General features: G+C 40.0%; 1 protein-coding gene across 1 annotated transcript in view; it reads right to left on the bottom strand.

Annotated features, from left to right (window-relative positions):
• Positions 1 to 7739: 7739 nt before the first annotated feature.
• LOC107562635 (anthrax toxin receptor 1-like) overlaps positions 7740 to 23497 on the bottom strand; it is a 101923-nt gene continuing 86165 nt past the window's right edge. The window contains exon 16 of the mRNA XM_016247308.1: positions 7740 to 8707. Coding sequence (XP_016102794.1) covers positions 8291 to 8707 — 417 coding nt within the window. The 3' untranslated portion in view covers positions 7740 to 8290. The remainder of the gene's footprint in view (positions 8708 to 23497) is intronic.

Raw genomic sequence — 23497 nt, 5'->3', positions numbered from 1 at the left:
CACATAACTCTGAAGTAATGAATTTAGGTAAAGGGTTGCAGAGCCAGTGGTGGTTTTGTAGGCAAACATTAATGCCTTGAATTTTGAGCGAGCAGCTATTGGTAGCCAGTGCGAACTGATGAACAGAGGTGTGACATGCGTTCTTTTTGGCTCATTAAAGATTAATCTTGCAGCAGCATTTTGGATTAATTGTAGAGGTTTCATTGAAGTGGCTGGAAGACCTGCCAAGAGAGCATTGCAATAGTCCAGCCTGGACAGAACAAGAGCTTGAACAAGGAGTTGTGTTGCATGTTTTGAAAGAAAGGGCCTGATCTTCCTAATGTTGTATAAAGCAAATCTGCAGGACCGGGCAGTTTTAGCAATGTGGTCTGAGAAATTCAGCTTATCATCAATCACAACTCGAAGGTTTCTAGCTGTTTTTGAAGGAGTTATGGTTGATGAGCCTAACTGGATGGTGAAATTTTGATAAAGTGATGGGTTTGTTGAAACCACAAGTAGTTCTGTCTTTGCCAGGTTGAGTTGAAGGTGATTGTCCGTCATCCAACAAGAAATGTCTGTAAGACATGCTGAGATGCGAGCAGCTATTGTCGGATCATCAGGATGGAATGAGAGGTAGAGTTGAATGTCATCAGCATAGCAGTGATATGAAAAGCCATGCTTCTGAATGACAGAACCTAGTGATCCCATGTAGACAGAGAAGAGAAGTGGTCCAAGTACTGAGCCCTGAGGCACCCCAGTAGTTTACACTGTTAAAGAGTTGGATTCTCATGCGAAGCATGGACAAAGTTTCAAAAAACAATTTGGACGTATTTCTGTGTCAAAAATCTTTCTTTCGGGTTTGTACAAGTTTTGGAGAGTTTTTTTTCGATCGTGGCTCTTAATGACGTAAACGAGGGTGGAACTCCTTATATGGGCATTTCTCCTGGAAGAACGCGCACGCATCGACCAGAGCAAGAGCGAAATCGCGCCCCTCAACGTGCTTCATCCGGCGGCAGCGCTGCACAGGACTTGCTCGGGAAGAATGTCGCCAATCCAAAGAAGTGTATTTTTGGTTGTAAGGGAAAGATCAAATTGTTCAGCTTCCTAAAGAACCCAGTGTTATGTAGACAGTGTATACAGTTTGTTTTTCCAGGGCAGCAACGGAGTTTCAGTTTGTTTGTTGAGAACGTTTTATAAACAAGGCCCAGTTCGACGCTGGATTTGCACATCGTTTGATACTGAAAGATGGAGTGGTCCCAGCTATAAAAGATCCCGGTCATGATTCAGAACTGCAGATGGTAAGTGAAACGACATCAAATGTCTGAGTGTTGTTGGCAGTCGGAGCTCAAGTGCTCCTCAATCTTTAGCTCCGCCCACGGCATGCCTCCAGGACCTCGGCTGTTTCCGGAGAGAATTGTAAAGCTGTATCTTTCTTTTATAAATATGATAAAACTAAAGACTTTTTGGAGATATGAAGGATGCAGTACTACTCTATAGGTACTCAAGATTAATATGAGATTGGGTGAAACTGTGTGTGTTATGCCCCCTTTAAATAATCTTGTTTAAAGATTCAAACGTCACTGCGCGTCACTCCCGGATAATCGAAGATGGGCAAAGAGGCGGGAGCTGGTTGTTGAAACCACGCCCACCTAGCTCGATGGTGGTGACAGCAGCGGCAATCCACCTGTCACTCAAGTGGCCACGCCCTTAATTATGCAGAACTTTAACTTTATAATTTAAACGGATGAGTTATAAAAAAAATTTGGGCAAAATTAGCTATATAGACCAAAATAATTTTTTGAACCAGGCTGTAAACATGTTTTTTTCTGCTGTAAAGTTGGGCATTTTAACACGGGGAGCCTATGGGATTGATTCCCTTTTGCAGCCAGCCTCTAGCGGCCAGTTGACGAATTACAGTTTAAGTCACTTCCGTGTTGGCTTCACGAGAGAGAGCGGGAGGTTGCCGCTTGATAAAAAATACAAAGAGAAAGAAATATGTTCATTAAATTTTAGAAAGTAAAGGCTTCCCAAACGGGTTCGTGAGTTTAATGAAAAGCTAATAATGAATTAAATCGTAAAAATGCAAAATAAAAATAAATCATTTTTAAAATATTGCATTACCCCAGGGTTAATGTAAGAACTGCAGTGGTTTTGATAATAATTCTCGCTGTAGTATTGTTGCTGCCGCCGCCGCCGCCATGCCGTGAAGACGCTGTGTGTTTCATTGTGAAAGCAAAACTACTTTGTTTGGTCTTCCAAAAGAGGACACGACTATAAATCAGTGGTTAAGTTGTATTTACAACACTGTTCCAGAACAGTTCAACCCAAATATTCAGATGTGTGCAGCACATTTTATGGAGGACTGTTTACTGATCCTGGTAGAGTAGACTGTAGACTACAATGCCCTGACTCACAGAAGTACGTACGTAAGTAAGTTTTTTATATTTAAAGAATTTGCCACTGACGATTCAAACTCGAGTTTTGAGCAGTGTAGAGTAGCGCTTGTTGTTTGTCATTTCTCCGATCAACACCAATTAAAATAAAACATAATTAAAAAGATGACAATTTCTTTTTATTTATGACACATTTTCATTTACCTGCATGTCATGTGACCAACAGAGAACCGTGAACGTGCAAATGTGTTACTTAATAAATATCTGATTACCTTAAAATCTCAGGGGAGCTTCAAGTACACATATTAGGTGAAAGTGGTTCAGCTGACAAAAAAAGTTTGGGAATCCCTGTAATTGATGCAATGTTGAAATGCTGAGAATTGACTTCTTAAAATTGAAATGATTTCTGTAAATCCAGTGGTCAAATGCTGTGTGGACTCTCAGTTGTCAGTGTAATTATAGCCAGCTGACTAGTGACTGGTCTTTGTGTGAATGTCCACAAAACTGAAAGACTTTCTGAGTGTATATAAGCGGTAGGCTATTTTAGAAAGGAAATTTAAAAGATGAAAAAGAAGAATTTGGGAGAATCAATAAATTATGAATAATTTATTGCTTTTGTGTGAATAATATGTAATAAAAAAAGTAACTGTATTCTGATTACGAGTATTTTAAAATGTACTTTAACAAGTACATTTTGGGAATCTGATTATGCAATCCATATGACATGTAATCAGTTACTACCCAGCACTGTTTGCAGATGTGTGTGGTTTAGACAATGTATTTCACATTAATAACTGTAAGAAGTATATGAGAAAAAGAGGTAATGGGGAGTGGAAGGAGGGGGAATGAAGAGTGAAGAAAACAGATAAAACATAACTATCAGAGTAAAAGAGCAAGAGAGACAGAGTTGAACTAATACCAGCTATACTACAAAACATCACATTCGATTTTCGTAATAGATCCGAACACAAAACAGTTTACGCAGGTCTCGTGGGCTCCGCTGGAGAAAATATGCATACTAATCCCAATTTAGTCTTCCAGCAGAGTTTAACTTGCTTATCTTTGGCTGCACTTGAAACATTTCATGCCAAACCTTGCTGGGCTCGTGCTTAGACACTGGATAAAAACTGCCTTTTGAAATTGGACACAGCTATGATGGCGAGAGTGGTTTATAGTCTCTGTCTCATGAGACGCCAGCTTTCTGTACGCATGTTGACAGAGCGGCTGTCTGGACTAAATTACACCTGGTCTAAAGGGGATTAGTTAAGCAGAGATGGCTGAGCTGCCAGAGATGTCTATCAAAAACAACACAGGCCCAGGAAGAAATCATTTGTATCATTTTTTGTTATTTCTCTGAACACACTTAAGATCAGATGAAGTTTAGATAAAATTGTATAACCAAATTACACAGAGATCCAAGTAGCCTTTGACATTTCTCTTTCCAAAATGGATTAAAATGTTGTCAACCCTGTGACTGTACATTGAAAATGTTTTGGGGTTGAATGTTACGGGGTTGAAAATCAGCACAAGATCGTCTAATAAATATCCAGTGCTAGGTAGATTACTTACAAAGTGTAGTCATTTTCATTACATCATGAAAATTGTAGTTAATAACATAATCTATTTTACTCATTTTAGGTAATGTATTCAGATTACTTTTTAGATTACTTTTTTACCTACTTTGTTTTGAACTTATCATTAAATGTACCATATTGATATGAAAAAGCAAAGAGAAAGAAATTGAATTCTATTATTAGATCAATTTGATTTGATCAACATCATGAAGTGCATTAAATATTGCATTAAGTTTTGAGCAGTGTAGAGTAGCGCTTGTTGTTTGTCATTTCTCCGATCACAAATGCAGACATGGTTTTATGTTTACGCGATGCAATGCGTAAAAAGACAGTATAAGTCATTATAATCCATAATTATGTCCCCACTGGATGCAACAAATGCCTCGTTTATAATGGGTTTTAATGTTTTTGGCCAATCAGAGCACACCTCGCTTTTCAGACCGATGAGCTTTGTAAAACTCGACGCGTTTCAGAAAGGCGGGGCATAGAGGAGAAACAATAATGTACAGTATGTGGAAAATAATGTGTTTTTTGAACCTTAAACCACATAAACACATTTCATTACACCAAATACACAACATAATGTTCTTTTTAGCAACATCATATGACCCCTTTAAATGATTGAAATATTAACTTCCTCAGAGATATTTCAAGTAACTATTTTATGTCAAAGCGGTTTGCCTGACAAAAACATTTGGGAATCCCTGCTCTGCATGAACAAACATTAATAAACGTGAACACAACAATGACATTACACACCCAGAGTCTTCCAAGTTTGAAATATTTTTGTCCAGACTTCCAGAATCAACAGTGAAGGTTCTGAAGGTCACTGGATATGATGACGACATAGTGTTTCACACATCGCCAGTGTTGAGTAACTTGCAAAAAAAAAAATTCATACATGTACTAATTGCTTGAGGGATGCTGTGCAACCCCCAAATTAAGAAGCATGGATTACAGATTTATTTACATGACATTCACATGGCCATTCTATGTCATGAGTTAAAGCTAAACGGTATGGCACACAGTAGGATTTTTGGAAACTTTAACAGAGAAAGAAATTACGGCGTTATGGAGAATCAATAAATTATGAATAACTCACTGCCATTTTATGAATAATATGTAATCATGTAATCCATAAAAAAGTAACTGTAATCTGATTATGAGCATTTTAAAATGTAATATAACCTACATGAACTCAATTTTTGAAATCTGATTTCGTAATCCAGATTACAACTACCCAGCACTGTAATGAAGTTGAACTCGACAGTATATATAGTAAGCAATAAAGACTATAACGTATACAACGTATAAGAACGTTACTTCTATTTGAACCACGTGGTAACAATTTTTGTCACGCCCTTAAATATGATGTCTAGGAATATTGTCACAGTATAACAGGATTGAATAAAAAAGACTTGAATGCAAAGAGTCACACCACCCATGAAACACATGCAATCCAGTACGACTTTTATGACAACATTTTATTTCAAAACAAAAGAACATAGTTAAAGTAAAAAACAATGTAGTCATGATCCAAGTCATTTAGAGAATGATTCATATTCACGATTCCTTTAAAAAGCATATGATTTACCATGGACATATATGTATTTCTCTGCTGTTAATTACCCATAAAACCTTCATCAAAATAGGGTTTGGGAGACATATAAACACAACATTGGCATCATAGTGGCACTTATAACTAATAACTTAGACTCAACAGAAAATGACAAGGGTTCTTTAGAAGCAAAGGACTGTGGAAATTGACACTTTGATGTATTATGACAATATTATATACAACATGTAATTATGAACAAAAACACTCGTATATCAAATGTGGGTTGTAAATAGCTTCTTTGGCAAAAATCATTTCCAATGCGAAAGGCTATTTGTAATCTTCTGCTGTGGTTATTCATGGTGGATAAAAAAGCAGAGGTTATAGAACTCTTGCTGGGAGATCTTCTTTTGGTTCTGCATGATTAACAATCTCAATAATACAAAAAAAAAAACATACAAAAAAAGAAAACCTTATATAAAAAAACAACACAGGGATACATAGATGTATGCATACAGCATGTGTAATGCATGATAAATTGTACTAAATCTTTTAATAATGCACCCATACACCATTACAACTGTGACATGTGCAAAGTAAGGTGATGTTGCTTAGTTTACATACATTTCAGATTTGTCTCTGATGTTTCAAGTCCGTGCCCATAAACACCTTAGTCTCTTCAACATACATCATCCTAAAGGAACAGCCCAAAATGGAAACACTATAAGTTCATCATCATAGAATGATAACAGAATTTCTGTTTTTGGATGAACTATTCCTTTAATTCATTATGGTCTGGTACTTAAATTCAAAGACCAAAAAGCAACATGCCCCCCATCCCGATCAAAGCCACTAAAATCACTATTGCACAAATAAATGGCATCCAAAAAATGTGAGTGAAATGGTTGAATTTTGCAAATACATTTAGTTTTTGAAAGAAAACCTTTTCATCAAGAATGATTCAGACACAGTTGGGTCACATTTACTGCAGGGTACACGCATATTTGTGCGTAAAATCATTGTACAAACATTTTCATGCAGAAATCATGATTCATGAGCATGTTCTCATTAAAAATTCTAAATTAACAGTCAAATTTAGAACTGACTGAAATCACATGTACGCTTCCATAGAGTACATTAGTGCCCGCCCATTTTGTCAGCAGGTTGCATTAGAATTTTTCCCATTCATTTAAATTAAAGGAAAAAATTTAATTTAAAACGATTCATTTAAAGTTGAATAGTTATATAACGTTATATATGTAAATTTTATTGCAACATATTATATATACTGTATATACTGTACATATGTAGTTTTTTGAGAGTGTGGGAGGCCTGACTTGATTATTTTTTGAGTTGCTTCATTGGAGTGAATTTGTACAGCATTATGGGATATTTAGTTGTTTTTTTTACCAAGAATTATGCTATTAAGATAGTTTTAAAAATAAGTTGAATTAATGCGAACAGATGGGTTCAACAAAAGTATATAATATCGATTAACAACCTCGGAGCTCACAGTAGGTCTGTCTTTAAAGGTTAATCAGTTATTGTTAAAAATCAATTTCCCTTTGGAGAATATAGCTATGTTTCCATCCAAAGCTGCGAATTTAACTTATGCACAAAATTGGAATATCGCATAACATATTTGTGAATAAAGCACTGTTTCCATCCAGCGAGACAAAGAGAACAAAATCGTGACTTCCTGATAAACTGGCACCAAATATCACAAAAAAAATAGGTAATTTGCTGCAGTAGGAGAAGCCACTCTGGGTCTTGTTCCATATATAATAAATGAGTGCGCAGACAAAATGCAATAAACGCGGTCATTGTGCAAAGTCACGTGACATTTTTTGATGCACATCGAGTAATTTATTCAGTAAATGTGTTGCCATCATAGTTTATATGCATGTTTTCTTATTGGATAAAAAATGTGTCCGACTCAGTTGAGCGCATAAGTCTTTTTATGCGCATTTTTAGGATTTATGGGCATCTTGGCATTTCCATTCAGCGTTTATTTTATGCAATATCCCAAAATGCGCATAAAAATAAGTGGATGGAAACAGCTAATGAATGGCATTTTAATTTCTGGAACATGATTGTTGCATTCTATTGTACATAAAACCCTTATTTAGAGATGGGTGTGTTTAAGCAATTTAGTAATCAAGGGTATGCAGTCTTTCAACATTAGAAAGTTAAAATCCAATTCATGTGCATAGTTTTAAATCTGGCAGAATTTTTTCCTGTGCGCACAAGTGTAACCCACGCAATTTTTAGTAAATGAGACCCAATGTTTAGTTTTGCCTTTTTAATAAAGACCTGTATATGGTGAAGCTAGTCAAAATGTGCATATATTTTCTCAATTGCTCTGAATCAGAAAGTTCCCGAAAAGTTTCATCTTTCCTCTATTGTGGAAATCTCCTTTATGAGATGGTCCCATGTGCATGCAATTGTAAATCAGCCACCAATCCATTAATGGAACCAGCCACTTCCATTCTCAAAGCTTGGTTAAACTCACAAATGGCGTCTGCTGACAAACTCGAATGTAAATTTTCCGTTTCTTTGCAATGCCTGGTGTGTGATTCTGAGTGTTGCTCCCTGTAGAGTTTCATGGTGGCTTGTATTCCATTTCATTGTTCTTTCACAGAAGCAAATGCCCTTGATGCCACAGGTGATCTTTGTATCGAGTTGTATTGCGTTAGGCCACACAGCAACGGAATCTTGAGGAGGATATGGTAAATGTATATTTCCTGTTTACTTCCAGTCCTTGTAGTAGTCCACTCAAATGTGCCACATTACACACAAGGTCGTGGAGGTGGGCGATCTGGAGGAGGAGCTCTTCCTGGAGGCGGGGCTTGAGGAGGCGGAGGCAGGGAGGCAGGAGGAGATGGTGGAAGAGAGGGCAGAGATGTGGGCAGAGAAAAGTAGAGAGTGTTAGGAGACGAGGACCAGACAGGGGGTGGAGAATAGGATGGAGGAGGAGTGATGGGTGGAGACGGGTTGATGGTGTGAGGTGGGGGCGTAGAAGGCGCCGAAGGAAAGCCGGAGGACAGGGAGGCGGGTGGACTGTGTGGAGGAGGGGGCAGCTGGCCCTGAGGAGGGGGTGGGCTGAGGGTGCATGGAGGGGTGTAGATGGGTGAAGAATGGTGGTTGTAGGATGGATAGCGTGGAGAGGGACTAGACTTGATGCGAGTGAAGTTCATACAGCGACCCTGAGAGAGAAAGAGAAGACAGAACAAATTATTTCAAATGTAAAAATTTCTAACGAAAATGTGGTGTGGTGATTACCTGTTGTCAAGGTGCTGCCATGTGGCAACTGACATGTTTTGAGGTTTTTTTTTACCATGTTGCCATGAAATTGCTAGGGTGTTCTAGGTAGTTGTCAAGTAATTTACATGGAGTGGGTTCTGTGGGTGGCTGCCAAGGTGTTGTTATGCATGTTTTGAGTTTTTACCATGTTGCCATGAAGTTGCTAGGGATTTGGCATTGTTGCCAAGATGTTGCTATGTTGTTAGGTTGCTGTGGGTGGTTGTCAGGGTGTTGCTATACAGTGATTAACATGTTATGAGGGTTTTTAGCAGGTTGGTTGGTTGCCAAGGTGTTGCTGTGTTGTGGCTAACTTGTTTTGAGTTTTTTTTTTTACCATGTTACCATGAAGTTGATATGCGATATGGGTGGCTGTCATGATGTTGCTATACGGTGGATAACATTGTTCTGAATAGTTTCTAGCATGTTGCCATGCAGTTGTTAGGCTGCTGTGGGTGGTTGCCAGGGTGTTTCTTTTTTCTTTTTTAGATGTATTTTTTTGGGCAATTTTGCCTTTATTGGGAGAGAGAGGGGGACGGGACTGGGAAAGGACCACGAGACAGGACTCGAACTCGGGACACACAAAGTGCAATGGCGCTATATGTTGGTGCACTGCCCACGGACTATCGGCACTTGCCAAGGTGTTACTATACAGTGATTAACATGTTCTGAGTGTTTTTAGCATGTTGCCATGAAGTTGGTAGGGTGTTCTGGGTAGTTGTCAGTGTGCTAGTGGTTGGCAGGGTGTTGCTAGGCAGTGTTATTGTGTTCTTCAGGAGTTTTAGCAGGCTGCTATGCGTTTGCTAAGGTGTTATGGCTAGTTCTAAGAGTGCTGCTTTATAAAGTATGCAGTCGCTAACATGTTGCAGTTGCTAAGGTGTTCTTCTGTGCTAAAACATTGCTATGTAGTTCATAACATGTTCCGAGTGATGTTTAGCATGTTCCCATGTAGGGTGCTCTGGGTGGTTGTCAGGGGTTGCTGTGAGGTTCTGAGTCTCTGTGTCTTTGTTCACATTGCACACAAATTCAATTTCAGAGTCGTTTTTAAGGACTGACTGTCTGCGATGGCAACAATGTAAGCATCAGCACAAAAACATTTTTTTTTTTACTTGGATTTCAGATTGATTACGAAGAAAAAAAAAGTGAATCAAATACGTCAACTATATTTTTGCTGGGAATTAGTAAATTGAGTTGATATTTAAAGGTGTAGTATGTAATATTGACAGCTAGTGGTTGACATGGGTACTAGAGTACAAATTCAAAATATTGGAGAGAGTTTTGCTTGTTTTTTTCCCATCATGTAGCTCAACGTGGCAGATGAGAAATGTGTGTTATGTTAATTGACTCCAAGTCTGATGAAGTGAATATGCCAGGAATATTAGTCTTAAATCTCCAAATGCATGTTGGGAAATGGGCAGCAACCATGATGGACTTTAGCGTCAATAAATAACATGACAAACGTACACCCAGAGGCAGACTGCAGTGCTGAGAGGCGTGCTGGTCTTTCTGTCTGCTGTAGATGTAGGAAGCTATAAATGCCAGACAAGTTTTAATGATACACAGAGGAAAGGCTAGTTGTTGGTAGTTTACTAGAAACACTTATGGAAAATTAGAGAACTCTCTGTCCCAATTTCCTGTCAACTAATGAAGAACTCCTTCGCTGGCCCCAGGAAAGACACACACACACACGCACTGTAAGAGTTCATGCAGTTAAGAGCTTTCAATATGTATTGTAATTAAGAACATCAAAGGCTGAAAGGATTTGGTATGTATAGCTCTGTAAGACAAAATAAGGTTACAGAGACCAACTATTCATAGAAAAACAAATGGAACAGAAGACCTGGTTTATGGTTTCGTTTGAGTTAAAAGAGCCAATCACATGATTTGGTTGCCTTGGAATGTGCATGAATAATAGTTGGTCCTGTCAGGAATCAGTGGCTAAATAATTTAGGCTAAATAACCTTCTTTTTTATGCATAACTGTGTTGCCATATTTTATTTGTAATTTGACATATTAATATATACTCTTGACAAAAAGTTACAGCGATGTCAGTGTTTCAGTAGATGAGGTGAATTTTCATTTTATGCCAACTTCAAAGGGACTTTGGAAGTTAAGATAACACTTTTAATCAAACCATTATAAACACAATATAATTGTACATAATTATAATAAATTGGCAACCTGTCAACTTTAAAAAAAAGTGTAGAAAATGCTTCAAATATTTTAAATACAGGTTCTGCTGAGATATTTTAATTGTTAAAAATTGTTTTGTGTGTTGAATTACGGTCTGCAGAGACAGACAATTGAAACTTAAGATCAGTTTTTAACCGAATTTTGCATATTCTTTTTGGGGGTTTTTTCAGTTCATTATGATTTTAATACATTTTAGTGTTTAATTTTAGGGACATTATTGATTACTTTTATATGATAAACAATTTTTTGTAGGGTGCATTATGAAATCTAGGGCCTGAAGCAAAACCAACCGAGAACCAGCCCTTTACTCCATCTCTTCCTTCATCTGAATTAGCTTTATGTCAGGTTTTTTTTGCCCCCATTTAGTCTGTCTTCACCTATAAGCACAAATAAAGGGAATGTCAGCTCATATACGTGGTTTATTTTACCTCATCTGGCATCCTGATATTTTAAATGACCAAATAAATTAACACACTTTCTACATTATGAAAACTGGTCAAATTCAAAAGCTTCTCTCAAAAGATAACACAGCGAAATTCCTAATATTAATTCCAAATAGCATCCATGTTTTTCTATTAAACCAACAACAAAAATTGTGTAAGTGCTTTTATTCTGCAAACACAATTACAAACAATAGTTGAGATCCACGTTTGGATTTAGTTTAACATGGACTGGCTGTATTACACTTTCATTTGAGCAGAATATCTCAATGGAAATCGCTAAACTCCAAATGTAGATGTTTTTTTCTTTTTTTTAGCTCATCAGCACTTCTTCTGCAGGGTGGAGGGAGCAAATACACGCTTGCCAGGTTGTAAAGATAAAAACATGTAAAACACAGGGCAGAAAATGTGTCCTTTTAAGGGAAATGCTCTGATAGGGACTCTTGACATCTGGCAACCCCAAGCATTAAAACTCAAGGAGGTCTATTTTTTTCTCCTCTTTTGCTGAAGAAAATATATAGAGCTTTTGGATATAGAGCGTTTTATAGTCTAATCATGGGAAACACTGTATGGTGTATATATTTAGTCATAGTATCATTTTGTCATATTTTTCCGAACACTGTTGCTTTGGTTGTGCTTTCATTTCAGAAGGTTCATCTAATCTAGCAGACGCATGCAAACTTCTCTCTGTCTGCACACTGTCTCTCTCAGAATTAGTCGGGACAGCAGCCAACTCTAGTTTCTTTTTAATTTTACAGTCGCCAGACCCTACAGTTTTAATAAGAACCATGTCTCCAACTCATACCGCCTTCTGTAACTGCTTAAATCAAAATTCCTCTTCCTCTGTTAAATGTCTGGTCTTCATTCCCAGGCTTTTGTCTTCTGCTCAGCTCAAACTGTCTTATTGTCATCACTCACTCAACTTCAGAGTTCACAGAAAAATGACAAATCAAAAACCTAATTATACCTTCCTGTTGAAAAGGAAGTATTGATGTTATTTTATCAGTGCACATGTTAGACATATGTGCAGACAACAGGATAAGATTTATGCATACTGCATCCACCACAATATATATGCCACCATCTTTGGTATATATACAACTCTGCATTAAAACAGGCTTAAGCCGGAATCAGTAACTTTCAGAGAAAAAATATTTCCATTATCTAAAATATAAATGAAAACAGGAGTTTAAAAAAAAAGAAAAAAAAAAAAAAAAAAAAATATATATATATATATACACACACACACACACACACAGAGATTAACTATTACAATTTAAACTAATATTGAAAATAAATAAATTAAAGGGGACAATTTTTTTTTCAAGGGTACGATAACCCTGACAGGGACATACTGATCTTAAATGTCAATGGTCTACAATGTAAATGGGCAGTTTAAATCTGGAAGTTATTATGCATCACTGTACAGCTCAGAAAAATATCATCTGCTTGTAATTAGCAACAGATCCATGCTGCTCAATGATTTTATGTATATGTAACATCATCTTGACCACACTGACTAGTTGGACAAGCATTTGGCAGCAACTTGCATTAAAGCTAGTTAATTTCCCTTTTTGTTTTCTTTTTTGAAAACGAAAGATGTCTTGATCCACTCAAAGCTCGACAGACATTTACACAGTTGCTATGCAAACCAAAAGACACAACCACCGAACTCACGTCACGCTAAGAATCTGGGTCAGACCCACCAATGCTAGAAATTCCAATCGACTGACACACATTCAGAGTGCTGACTGTGTGCTTTGACTAAATTTACTGGGTAACACTTAAAGTTTCAGTTGTTAACATTAGTTAACATGAACTAACAATTAAAAATACTTCTAACGGATTTATTAATCTTATTTAATGTTTATTTCAACGTTTATTAGTATTTATACATGCATGCAAATAAACGTCAGTATCAATTTAGTCCATGACTGATATTCTATGTCATTTTGGTCTTTGCTGCATGATGCATATCATTTGTTCTGGCTTCCTTAATGTTTGTCAAACAAATATTTTTGTCAGTAATTGTGTTAATGTAACATTGGATATGCATACAGTTTTCAGAGCAAACAGTCCACACATGGGAGTGTTTTGGTAAAGTGAGAGAAGTGCATACTTCCTACATGAAAGATTACAATAGCTTTCAACAAAATGTTAAACAGTTAACTTGGACTCCCTCTACATCCTGTGCCACATTATATAAGCCAAATATTTTAAAGCTGGCTTCAGATACTGGAATCTTCTGATGGGTTTGCCAGACAACAACATCCCTATCCGGCAGCATAGCTGTCTGTGTTTGCTTTACGGCTCACAGCTGTTTTGGTGTAATGCTCCACATATGCACTTTTATCATCATGTTAATTACCACCAACTGCACCAAAAGCACAAACCTAGAAAATATAATTTGGAAAGGAACTCTAACAACATTTTGGAATATTTTGGCTTTTTTAGTGATTTGAGCTACATGATATATAGTTTTTGGACATGATTCCACGGGAACACCATGTGTTCTGGACACGCTCACTGGTTGTGTTATTTTTCTGTTTGGTACTGTGAAGCTGCTTTGAAACAAACTCTTGTGTATAGAAATAAAGGTGACTTGATTTGGCTTGACCTGACTGCCACTGTATCTGTTCATAAGGGCTGTGACCACACAGTCATCCAGGTCACTGAACTATTTATCTTGGAGCATCTGGCTGTGTTTTGAAGTTTCGGCATGCGTCCAAGTGGCTTCATGTGTTGCGGTGAAATGGTAATAACCTCATAGTGTGATGTCATCAGACTCTCTAACTGCTGAGGGTGTCGCCTCCCTGATGCTGTTAATTACTATACTAAATTTGGTTGTTCTCTCGTAAAGCAATTGTTTCATCTTCCTGATATACAAGTCTAGAATATATTGTTTCTGCCCATTGGTCTGCTTTCTTTGTTAAACCTTTTACGCCCAGGTTTCCTTTAAGCTTCTTTCCTGAGTCTGTTTGCTTGTCAGTTGTGTTAAGTATCAATGTGCATATCATTCTATGATGCAAGTGCTATTTTTTTGACATCACTCAGCAAATATCTGATTCAACTCCATCTTACCTGCAGATACATGGTGCTGCAGGATTGGTTGTGATGTTGTGCAATCTGTGAAGCTTCTCTTTAAGAGGAGTAGGTCCAAAGTTGAAGCCAAATGTGACTCACAGTTTGACCCTCCAAACGTACAGCAGGATTTGACATTTAGCGCTACTAAGCGAGCTCCTTAGAGAAAATGAGGGTGTGGGTGTTGAGTTTTACAGTGTGCTTCAGTTATAAATGACACCACCCACTTCACATGGTGTTACGTCCAAACGGATCTGTTGACACTGGACCATATCTATTTATTTTGGTTAAAAAAAACTGCACTTTTGAAGTGGAGAAAATTACCACCATCTTGGCTGCTCTTCGTACAAGCAGGAGAAATCAACTTATTGGCAGTGCACTGTAAGAACAAGATGCATCACATTGTACAATCTAGATTTGATGCAACTAGAGTTTCTAACTTTCTGAAGAAAATGTAAGTGCTGCATGCATTTGCAAAAAGTTGATGCTAGACTGTTGCTATGTGGTATTCTGGTGTTTTGAGTGTTTTTAAGCACTAAGGCTACAAAGATTTTTTTTTGTAAAAAGTTAAAAAGTTTTGTAAAAAAAAGTTTGTCCGCCAATGCTGCATTTATTTAAAGAGCAGGTCATATGATATTTTAAAGTGTCCTAATATTGTGTTGGAGTCCCCATACAACAGGTTTAAATGCATCTAAGGTCAGAAAACATTGTAATTTTTTCAGAATATACATTTAATATTAGAATCATTTTCCAATGATTTCGAAACGATTTGTTCAAAGCAGTTCTGAGCTTAAGGTCTGTAAACCCCTCCCTTCTATAAACCTAATCTGCTCTGATTGGTCAGATGGCCAAGTCTGTTGTGATTGGTCTTTCCATATACAATGCGTGTTGGTAACGAAACGCCCATTACCATAATTTTTTTTTGCTCTGGAGTGTTACTTGCAAACAAAGATGCTATAAAGTTACAAAAATGGCATCGGTATGACCTTATCAATACGAGCCCGAGACCGAGGATGATACCAATGCAGTCGCTCAACTGGAAACTCCATCGCAAGCACGACTTGATCAGGACGTTTCTCAGTGGTAAGTTGAAACTTTGTATGTGGTACTTTACGTGATGTCACAGCAGTTTTATTGCAGTCATTATTATTATTTACTTATTTGAGGTGCACGTGTGGGAACTGTGTTAGAATGCCCAGTGAGGCTGAAAACACAGCGTCTTCTCGACATGATGTAAATACACTAACTAGCGGAAGTGTTTGTGGGTAGGTCAGAGTGTTCGTATTTCATGGGCAGGCGGGGATTATGTAAATGTGTTACGTTGTGATGTATATAGATAACAGGCAGAAGATTCGAAAATATGATGACTCGTTAAGGCGGTTTAGAGTCGACTCTTTCTTTTGAGAGACAATATCTTTATTTATCATGGACTTTTTTGATTAACAAATTTGCAGACTGTTTACATTGAAAGATAGCTACGTTACTGCACATAACTGCAAAAAATATATTTTTTGAAAACCCATATGACCTGCTCTTTAATCAAAAATACAACAAACACAATAATATTCTGAAATATTTTTACAATTTCAAATAACTCTTTTCTATTTGAATATATTTTAAAATGTTATTTATTCCTGTGATGTAAAGCTGAATTTTCAGCATTATTACTCCAGTCTTCAGTGTCACATGATCCTTCAGAAATCATTCTAATATGCTGATTTGCTGCTAAAAAATATTTGTTATTATCAGTGCTGTGCTTATTATTATTATCATTATTATTATTATAAACCAGAATAAATATATTTTGAATTGTTGTGACTTTTTTATGTCTTTATTCACATTCAATCAATTTAATATGCCCCTGCTGAATAATATAATTAATAATAAAAAAAAATGTTTTAAAGGTAGGTGGTAAGGCGTTTTTGGTATCAGTTACCAGTGTACTATTTTTTAAATTAGGCCTGACTATGTCCTGACTTTTCAGAAGATCTCCAACAGTTCAAACTAAATGTAATTGTATCACGTCTAGTCTGTGTGTGTTTTAGTTCCCTTTCAATCAGTCACTTTCTACGTTACGTCAGTCGTGACTGACGAATTGGGATCTCGCCCGAGAGCCCAATCACCTTCGAGTGTTAACTAAACAAGCCAATGACAGTTGGCGTGCGTGTTTCGCCACGCGCACCCCGCCCCGCAGCGCGCGTATAAAAGGAGAGCGCGTGCAAACGCATATCAGCTTTTCGCTTCGGAGCCGAGCCTTCTACAGGACGAATCTCCGCGAGTGTTCGGAAAACGGCTGGCGTTGGTGTTACGGCGTGTCAGCGGGGGTTGCCATCCAGGCTGCTGAAACCTCGGCGAGCTGCAGCTTCCATTCTGCGGTCTCGCCGCGACCTCCCCTGGGAACTTCATTGCACTCTCTAAAAGAGTGTTTTTCCTTTCTAAAAGAGCAAATTCTAAAAGAGCTCCACGAGCGACGGGCGTCTTTTTAAAGATGGCTTCCCGTTCGTGCGTTTCTGGATGTGGTCGCTTCCTGGCTGCATCTGATGGTTATGATCGCTGCATTGGAAGGCACCTTTTTCTGCCCGAAACAGACTTGGTGCCCCCTCCAGTCGAGCGCGCTATTGCGATACAGCTCTGCCCGCAAAGCACCGCCGCCTGGAGAGGTAGTTCACGCCTTCCATCCAGGGCCTGTAAGTTCTCGTCCGCTCTGACGGCTAAGGCTTACAGTGCTGCTGGACAGGCCGCTTCCGCCCTGCACGCCATGTCCACCAGGCCAAGGCATTGAAGCAGTTGCATGAGGGTGGTGCTGACCCAGGTGTGCTGCAGGAACTGCGCACGGCGACGGACCTCACGCTTAGGGTGACGAAAGTCACGGCGTGGGCCCTGGGTCAGACGATGTCCACATTGGTGGTCCAGGAGCGCCACCTATGGCTGACCTTGGCGGATATGAGGGAGGCCGACAAGCATCGCTTCCTGGACTCCCCGATCTCCCAGGCCGGCTTATTCGGTGAAGCGGTGGAGGGCTTTGCCCAACAGTTCTCCACCGCGCAGAAGCAGACGGAGGCATTTTGACACATCCTGCTGTCTGCACCCCACCGCCGGCTGCAGCCCCTCTGTCTGTTCGTCGCCGAGGGCGCCCTCCTGCGGCCTCCACCTCCGCTCCGGCACGGCCACAACAGCAGCCTTCACAACGGCTGCAGCGTGGAGCTGGCCGCAGGAAACCGGCGCAGCCTGCCTCCGCCCCTGCCAAGCCCGTGAAGCGCCAGAGTAGGCAGCGTCCCTGAGACGGGCGACCCGGAGCACTTGGATCCTGCTCTTCAGGAGATGTGACCGCACCGCTCCTTCCCCTGGAGGAGGGCCGTGTGGAGAATCTTTTGTTCCCGTTTGTTTTTGTTCCGCCCAAAACTTCAATAAAAGAGCAGTTTCATTTGCCTCCGGGTCCCAAGAGGGCGAGGATGGCGGTGCACGGGACCCAGTCTCTACACGGCCGTCCCCCTCTCCTTTCGCCTATGGGCAGCAGGGTCCGGTTCAGGGACGCTATGCCTCCTCACGAGCCCCCTGCCCAGCTGTGGAGCCAGGTAAGTGGCGCGCCGCGCACTCAGACCCCACCCTGGGACGCATGGCCTCCCGGGTTGGGTCCTGAAATAGGAATTATTCAATTTCCCTGTCAAACTCCACATATTCGAAGACTAAACCAAACAGGTAAATAAGAGATTCCTATTAATGATCTGCTTTTAGACTCCATGCAGAAGAGGCATCATCGGAACGCAAAAAAGAAAGCAGAAATGGAGAAGAAGAGAAGAAATGACCGGACAAGAGACGATGGAAATGCTCTTAATGGCTAAGGAGCTTCTTCGGATAATTCGTCAACATGAACGTATAAATAAACAGTTGATGAAAAGGGTTAAACAATTTATTGAAGTTAATGAGTTTAATTTGAAGATGGAAACTTTGCGAAGTGAGGTTGACTGTTTGAGGATTCAAAGAGCCAGCGCCACTTCTAAGAGTATAAATGGTTAAACTGACATCCTGTCAAAAAACGAGAGCAGGTGTCACTATCTGGGTTAACAGTTAAAGAATGGAAAATGTTAAGGTGTGAAAACCTGCTCGCATATTTTGAAAAGGTGTTGCTGCATTGTAGAATAGATGCATAATTGTGGGTAGCATAAAAAGGTCAGACATCCTGTGTTAGCGAATCGGGCAGAGTCTAGACAGGGCTTTCTTCTGTGCAGACCAGCGGTTCTTAAAGTGATCGGGGGTCTGAGAAATAATTTGCTATAGCCTAAAGTATTTCCAGACTGTAAAGTCGCTTTATTTTATCATGATACATAGGCCTACTGTGATTTATTCCAAAGTGACTTATATGATGCATTTAATGTAAAATAGTCTAAATGAAGCCTTTTAAAAGACGAGTATTCCCCGTGGTTTATGTTTGTGGCATGCGCCAGAAAGATGCTCAAGGAGACCGAGACGCGCTAAAGCAGCGCATTCTGTTGTTCTCTTTATTTTTCAAAGGCATGACATTTTGTAGTTATTTTGAACGTTACACAATTAAAAATATACATTTTACCATACGACTATAAATGACAGAGTATTAAGTTATTTCCCCTCGATGGGGAAAAAATCCAAGTGAACATCAATCAGTACTCAATATTAATGTAAACTGCTTTAAATATGACTGCTGCTTATTTCCTGTGCACTTCAATACTGGTCTGCGCTTGACTGTAGTCGCGTCTGTCTGCTTATTGAGTTTATTTAACCCAACGCAATTTATTGGACCTGTGTGAACTAGAGTCACTACTCACCTTAATGTTGTTCTAAAGGCTTATTACTTAATAACACAAACATGTCCTGCTCGCACTTACCAATTTAACGGCAGAGAACGGTGACTTTAGTTTTTTTTTTTTTTTGAAGCGGATGCATATCTGTCGTAAAATAATCCTATGCATCTCGTGGCGTATATTCAAAGCATTCTGAAGGTATACTGAGGGTTTGGTGAGAAACAAACCGTTGCAGTGCGAGTGCGCAGCAGCTCAACAAGTGCACAAGTGCACATCCTTTTGCGATATCAATTATAATAAATTTTAATAAAGCACAAGACTACATTATATAACTCGGCTATTTAATTCACAACGGCTGCAGCGTGGAGCTGGCCGCAGGAAACCGGCGCAGCCTGCCTCCGCCCCTGCCAAGCCCGTGAAGCGCCAGAGTAGGCAGCGTCCCTGAGACGGGCGACCCGGAGCACTTGGATCCTGCTCTTCAGGAGATGTGACCGCACCGCTCCTTCCCCTGGAGGAGGGCCGTGTGGAGAATCTTTTGTTCCCGTTTGTTTTTGTTCCGCCCAAAACTTCAATAAAAGAGCAGTTTCATTTGCCTCCGGGTCCCAAGAGGGCGAGGATGGCGGTGCACGGGACCCAGTCTCTACACGGCCGTCCCCCTCTCCTTTCGCCTATGGGCAGCAGGGTCCGGTTCAGGGACGCTATGCCTCCTCACGAGCCCCCTGCCCAGCTGTGGAGCCAGGTAAGTGGCGCGCCGCGCACTCAGACCCCACCCTGGGACGCATGGCCTCCCGGGTTGGGTCCTGAAATAGGAATTATTCAATTTCCCTGTCAAACTCCACATATTCGAAGACTAAACCAAACAGGTAAATAAGAGATTCCTATTAATGATCTGCTTTTAGACTCCATGCAGAAGAGGCATCATCGGAACGCAAAAAAGAAAGCAGAAATGGAGAAGAAGAGAAGCAAAAGTGACCGGACAAGAGATGATGGACATGCTCTTAATGGCTAAGGAGCTTCTTCGGATAATTCGTCAACATGAACGTATAAATAAACGGTTGATGAAAAGGGTTAAACAATTTATTGAAGTTAATGAGTTTAATTTGAAGATGGAAACTTTGCGAAGTGAGGTTGACTGTTTGAGGATTCAAAGAGCCAGCGCCACTTCTAAGAGTATAAATGGTTAAACTGACATCCTGTCAAAAAACGAGAGCAGGTGTCACTATCTGGGTTAACAGTTAAAGAATGGAAAATGTTAAGGTGTGAAAACCTGCTCGCATATTTTTGCAAAGGTGTTGCTGCATTGTAGAATAGATGCATAATTGTGGGTAGCATAAAAAGGTCAGACATCCTGTGTTAGCGAATCGGAGATAAACTTTGTTTGAAGCTCTCCGCATATATTTTTTTAGATGTACGCACGTGTATATGCTGTGCTTAGTGTGATGGTGTAATGGAATTGCAACTCGCTGAAACAAGGGGTGTGACCAAGTGTTTTATGTGTCTTGCACTTATCCAATGGAGTGTTTGAATAGATGCTTTGCAGGAGAGGAATTGTGTAACGCCCTCTCCTACATAATCAAGCGCTTTATGAATCTGCAAGGCCGAGAAACGGGTGATGACTATACGCTGTTATTTTCTTGAATTTTGCTTATGAGTTATTGTTTTTAATAAAGCGAAACCTTATTGTTTTTTAATAAAGCGAAACCATTTGTATATGGTAATTCGATAAACTTTCTTTTAATCAAGTCTCTGATTACTTTATTAAGGGTAACACATTATCTGAATTTAGTTCATAAATCTCCAGTGCGGACCTCATAGTGGTGAAAACCCTGCTGAGCCGGTCAGGACATTTCGCTGAGGACCTCGGAACTTACATTACACTTCCCATTAATGAGAGGTAAGGGCTGTATTTGCTTATGACAGCTACAGGTGGGGGGCAAAGTGTATGTATGAGGTTTACTGGTTCATTAAGTGCGGAATTTATACAACATGGCGCCCAACGTGTGAGGCCCGAGAAAAGGAGTAGAAAAATTCAAGGATAATAGAGAACGTGTAGTAACCCAGAAAGTCCTTGCAGATCACGACCACAATGGTAGTCCAGAAGGACTGTTGTCTTTTTCGCGCGCACAGGCTTAAGTAAAGACCTGAGAAATAAAGACAAAGGGCTCAATGAATTCTCAGAGGAGAATGAGTCCTTTTTGAGTGTAAAGTTAAATCAAGAGCGGATTCAAAAGTGAAAGTGAATTATAATGGGGCAAATGACAACGGTCAGACTCATCGCTCAAGATCTAGCTGGAAGATTAGACTGGATTAATCCCACACAGTGCAGATGTGGGTCTGGTCAAATTCCGTGGCACGAGATAAGGATGATGGCTTCAGTAGTGAATTTTCGAATATATGAGGGAGCGGAAATCCCACCCTTTATCTATTATAATAAAGGGGGAAGGGATGGATATCCCAAAGTTAGGGTGTTTGACGAATTTGGGTCAGAAATCAGAAATATTCCCACCAGAAGTTGGGATGACCTCGAAGAAGTTGATATGGGGAAGGATCCGAGCGCGGATCCTTAGCTCCCAATTTTATTCCCCATAGAGAAGGGAATAGAAGCACCTTAGATCCAAGTACTCCACAGCCGGAAAATCCCGAAAGCCCAGATGATGAGTTTTCATCAGAAGGTGAAGAACCGCTTAGGATATATTTCGGCAAAGGCAGGAATTTAATTATCCTTAAGGAAGGGCGGTTAGAAATAGAGGAAGAAGCAAGTGTTTTAGTGAATGCGGCCAACACCAAACTCCGGCATGGAGAGGGGGTGGCAGGTGCCTTTCGAAAGCACGCAGGGCAGAGGTTTCAGGATGAGTCAGATCGAATATTAGAGCGCAGGAAAAATCCCATAAGGACAGGCGATGCAGTTTTGCAGAAAAAAGGGGGCCCGAATGGTAATCCAGTAATTCATGCAATAGGCCATAGAAAGGGTCAGAAAGGCGACATAGCGGAAGAACTGACAGCGATTCTCACTTTGGACACCTTAATAGATAATATATGTAAGCTGGCCAGAGATAATAAATATCGTGCAGTAGCTATGCCCATTATTTCAGGAGGGAATTTTGGGTTTAATGAAGTCACAATGGGAGCAGCTCTAGTGAATGCATTACTAAGGAAAACAGATCGAACCGAATGGCCTAAGGCGTGGATAATTTGCCACCCAGATCCCATGGTCCTAGAAAATGTAACTACGAGAGTAAACCAGGATCAGGATGCAGGAGAAGGGAGGTCGAGCCAGGGAACTGGTATTATACAGAGGCCGATAAATCCAGGGGCCGAGGTGCCCGAGGAAGGTTCAGATCCCGAATGGCCCAAGCTGAGGCGAACGAGAACAGCTAGGGGTAGAAAAGACAGGGTAGAAAAGACAGGGTAGAAAACCCGTTCCCCAGGTTAAAACTGGGAAGGAGTTATGAGACCTTTCGATTAGGAAAAGGCTTTTATAAACCAACACATGCCGCGAGCAGGAAAAGAGAGACGGCTTTAGACAGAATAAATAAATGGGATGAGGAATATGCTCCAGGAATAACCTGCGGACAAGTTTGGTCCATTTTGAACGGAGGGAATGCAGTTCAGATTTTAGCAGACACCTCACTAACACAGCGGGCTAAGAGAGCAATATTAGCTCAAAAAGATTTGACAAGTCAGGCCGCGCTGGAGAGAATAATTAGAAGCGCGGTTGGTAATGATTTATTCGAAGAATATTATTCTTATGTAGGACCAGAAAGTGACAGCGCTGACAGCGACTTGGAGGAGAATCAGGAAGATTCAGATTATGAACAGTTAGTGGTGGAAAGAACGGTGAGAAATGTGACACCTGTCCCTGTCAGAGCGGCACGAGCGCCGAGAAGGCTCCGTTTCAGAGACAGGTCTCCGGAGTCAGACGTTCAGCCAGAGAGGGAGATTCAGCCAGAGAGGGAAATTAATCAACCTGTGGAGTTTAATGCATTAAATCAACATTTGGAGGCATTGCATTTAGGGACACCAGGACAGAGAAGACCCATGATTCCTATAAATCAAGCGAGTTCCCCTGGGCAAACAGAAATTAATTCGAGGGAATCCAGAGTTACTCTAGAAGAATTAATGAAAAAAGATCAGGAAATGAAGCTTTTGAAAAAGGCCAAGTTGAAGAATACCACAGTGAAAGGAAAAGTCAGAGAGCTGGTTC

This window comes from Sinocyclocheilus grahami, unplaced genomic scaffold (assembly GCF_001515645.1).
Source record: "Sinocyclocheilus grahami isolate Dianchi unplaced genomic scaffold, SAMN03320097.WGS_v1.1 scaffold831.1, whole genome shotgun sequence".
NCBI lineage: Eukaryota > Metazoa > Chordata > Actinopteri > Cypriniformes > Cyprinidae > Sinocyclocheilus > Sinocyclocheilus grahami.
The sequence above is the reverse complement of the archived record's forward strand: the minus strand, read 5'-3'. Positions and strand labels throughout refer to the sequence as shown.